Source organism: Gavialis gangeticus, unplaced genomic scaffold (genome assembly GCF_001723915.1).
Source record: "Gavialis gangeticus isolate Ggan-Ray unplaced genomic scaffold, GavGan_comp1, whole genome shotgun sequence".
Classification (NCBI taxonomy): Eukaryota; Metazoa; Chordata; order Crocodylia; family Gavialidae; genus Gavialis; species Gavialis gangeticus.
This window is the reverse complement of record NW_017728995.1, coordinates 31,216,445-31,220,225: the sequence shown is the minus strand read 5'-3', so window position 1 is coordinate 31,220,225 and position 3,781 is coordinate 31,216,445. Positions and strand designations below refer to the sequence as shown.

Sequence of the window (3,781 nt, the reverse complement as noted above, 5' to 3'; positions counted from 1 at the left end):
GGATTTTGTTTGAACGTTTTTTAAAGGTTAAAGAGGGGGGATTGGGGGCTGCTTAGCTAGGTGGTCCTTAAAAAAAAAAAAAAAAAAAAATAGTGTTCATCATAGGGAAGTAAGCAAGCAGTTGTGCTATTTACACTGTATTCACCTTGTTGGTAACACTGATGGTAGGAATAAAGTAAAGTACTCACCAAACAGTATGACAAGGAGGGCAATTGGCATCACAAACAATCCCACCAGCAAATCTGCCACAGCCAAGGACATTAGGAAGTAATTGGTGGCATACTGCAACTTTTTCTCTAGGGCCACAGCCAGTATAACAAGTATGTTCCCCCCGATGGTGGGGATTATAACCAAGAGGATCAGGAGAGCTGCCCAGCACACTCTGTTTCCTTGTTCGTCACTCGGGGAGCTGTGTTTAGAGTCTCCCGTTACTGCGAGCTGCGTCAAAGACCTGTTGCCATATCCAGACACGTTGGAGAGGTTTAAAGGGTAGGACATCCTTGTGCCCAGCAGAATGTATTCTGGAATTGGGTGTTGCTCAGACATTTTGTATCGTATACCAACTTGCCGTCCCTCTCTGGTCCAGTACAATCCCGAAGAAAGGCCAGCATGGTCAGTAAGGGAAATTGGTCATCTGCTGCTGCAAGATGTCATGCCCGTGCCCAAGCGTTGGATCCAAACTCGTATCCAGTCCCTTACGAAAGGCACATCAGTCTCGAAGGCCAGAACTACTGACTTGTGTCCATCCCTGGCTCCTAAGATGTAGTGGTCTGGTTATCCTTTTATAGAGAGGCTCTGGCTTCAGAAGTGTTGGAGATGATTTGGTTGTGGTGGAAAGCAGGCAGTTTATTAGCTCCGTGGGTCGGCTTGTCACTGGCGAAGAGGTGCATGAATTCGGGTGTCAAAGGGTTCCCCCTAAATACAGAATATGCAAATTGTCGATAAAGAGTGAAAGACAGATGCTTGTCCTGTGTGGGTACAACTCCTCCCCTCTCAGGTATCCAGTCTACCATAGTATGCATGGGCATAGAGCACAGTACCTGTATTTTCCCTGCTCTTCCCCCCCCCCCGAAAGGAGCTACCATCCCCCAAAACATCTCTGCAAAAAACGGCTGAGAAGTCTTTTCAACTTCTACAGGCCGTCGTATATCAGGTGAAGGTAAGGGAGCTGCGGGCAGTAAAATGCTGGTGGCTATCCAAAGGGAATCATAGACAATTTATGGAATGTAACCATCTAAAGTTACCCATCACCAACATAAGCAAGGGGCAAGTAAAACCCCCTTTTTTATGGAGTTTATCTTCTTGAAGATCGGATCCAGTCTTTCACTACACTCAGCCTCCACTAGCACTAAACTCTGCAGAAGATTTTAACGCTTGTGTTACCCTGTAACAGGCAGATGCTTACAACACCCATCTGCTCAGCACAGCACTTAAACATTAGCTAGACTTGGCTTGTTGTGCTTTTTGTTGTTAAAAATGCCTTACCTTGGTTTTTCTTTTGGATTTTGGTAGACTGCCGTTCAGTGCTCACGAGAGAGAGATTTCTTTTGCAGTTTGATCTTTCTTTCTGTCACATGCTGGATTTCTATCTTGATTGCTGTGTTGAAGATAAGCTTCTCAGTTCTGGCTTTTATTTTATTCATATCCTTTTGTTCACAGCTTCGCATTTGTTTTCTCTAAACGTCTTCAAGAAAAAAAAATCTTTGTTTCAAGAAACCAGTTCTTCTTGCGTGTGTTTTCTTCCAACTCCTCTTGATTGGAGTGCGGTGAGGGATTAATTCTCATCGCATTGTTTAAAAAAAATAAGTTCTTGTCTTTGCTTTTCCTCCTCTTCAGTTCTTCTGATTTGACTTGGGTACTCTACGCATGTGTCCCAGCTCATCGTTTGCATCTCATTCTGCCTGCCGTTTCCTCTGCGTTCGTTAGCAAAACTTGCAGTCTGCTGGTGTCGTTGTTTGTTGATGGACTCATTCCAGTGCATCCAGCTCCAGTGCGTGAAAGCAAGGAAATAAATGAGTGGGGGTTTTTTTTTTTCTCCCTACAGCTGGAGAAGAGCCAAGGAGCGTTATTTCCTTTTGATTTTCATTCAGTCCTCCAGACCTATAGCATACACCCCTTGTCCCTGCTCCTGGATGGGCAGATCCAGTAAGCAATCGCTCTTCACACTTCAATGTGTAACTGCTTATCATAGCTTGCTTGCTCTGAAAGAAGCACAGTTAACCCTAGAAAAATCAAATGTAGGGTAAACCCTGCTGTAACTTTTTAGGCTTTGCAGTGTTTGATGCTATTATATTCTAATACAGCATTTGAAGCCAGCTGCTTTTCATTACTGTTCTTGTCTCCTGGCTCCAGCGAACACGTGCAAAGTCACTAACTTGATCACGCTTTCTGCCTCTTCCCCTCACCCTCCAGTAAAACAAAAATTGAATTTACTTGCAAGGAGAGCCACACAGGCAAGTGTGTAATTAGACATCGCTTGGGTCATAGGTTCATCGAGTCAAAGGCCAGAGGAAGTCATTAGACCATCCAGTCTGACCATCCTGTATCTCACAGGCCATTAAATTCTGTGAATCGCATGGCTTTATCCTTGGGCTTTATTAGGATTCAGGTTTTTAGTGAGTCAGTTTGTTTTAAAAACAACTGCATTTGCTTGATGGAATGCACATAGTTTGGGGCTGAAGAGAAAAACCTGCTGCTCGTGGAAATATTTTAACAACAAAAAAAATACATATATACATGAAATTCTTTGGACTCTAACAGTGACAGCTCGAGAAAAATGGTACGTTTCAGGATAGCTGGATGTCAACGAAAAAATATTTTCCCTTTAACACTTTCCAGTTAAGCTGATCACAATAAAATGTGTTAAAGTGGCTGTGTGCTAGCCACATCCTGGTTTTTGTCCCCCAGCATCTTCGGATAGGTGCACAATGGAGGTGGACTACTTGAATCGGGTTTGGGGTGTAATCTGTTTGTGGTGCATTTTTCCCCCCTAGTGTTAAAAACATAAGCAGGCTGGAGGTTTATTACAATGATTACATTGTGAATAGCATGCTGATATGTTTTGCACTGATTACACCATGAGTAATGCAGAATTAAATTAAACTGATAATATAATGGCTTGTCCCTGCTAGGAAGCAGCTTAGCTTGGGCTGTTAATATGTGAACTGCTAAAGAAAAGATCCTATTATTTGATCCTCAGACTACTTATCTTTTTAGTTGATTAAATAAGCTTCTGGTCTATAAGCTTTACATTTAACATTGATCCCTCCCCCATGTTGATTTATCAATAACTTATTCAATAAAGATGTACATATCATTTTAGGGACCTCCCATAAGTACACTTCTACCAGGCTGTAATTGGTTGAAATATTCCATTTCACTAATGCAGTTACCCAAGTTCTGTAAAACAAACAGTGGAGAATTACTTGCACTTTATAACCTCGCTACATGGCCCACGTGCCTCCTTTCTACATTTGTTGAAAGTCCTTTTTAATTTCCAGTAAAATGGATCCCTGTTGCTTTGTATTTTTTGTTTTTAGCAGTAATTGGGGTGGAAGGTCTCATCTATCTGTAGATCTTAAGTCTCTCCTAATAATTATCTCTGATACTTTTTCCGAGGGGGTGAAAGGAAAAAAAAAAAAGGTTATTCTTTACGAAATGAGTCCAGCTGCAGTAACCCTTCCCCTCCAACCACAGTGTATCTTCCTAAAGTATTTGAAGGACAAAGAATACCACAAAGAGAAAAACAGAACTGAAATGAATACAAAGAGATCGTCTACCC

The 3,781-nt window shown here is 42.1% G+C and overlaps 2 protein-coding genes across 2 annotated transcripts in view; one reads left to right on the top strand and one right to left on the bottom strand.

The window, feature by feature from the left end:
• HTR2B (5-hydroxytryptamine receptor 2B) overlaps positions 1–2,414 on the bottom strand; it is an 18,405-nt gene extending 15,991 nt beyond the window's left edge. Inside the window, exons 1-2 of the mRNA XM_019503437.1 lie at positions 1,486–2,414; positions 189–915 (exon numbers count right to left, since the gene is read on the bottom strand). Coding sequence (XP_019358982.1) covers positions 189–546 — 358 coding nt within the window. The 5' untranslated portion in view covers positions 547–915; positions 1,486–2,414. The remainder of the gene's footprint in view (positions 1–188; positions 916–1,485) is intronic.
• The window catches only part of PSMD1 (proteasome 26S subunit, non-ATPase 1), a 137,696-nt gene that overhangs the window by 58,304 nt on the left and 75,611 nt on the right, over positions 1–3,781 (top strand). The window lies entirely within an intron of this gene.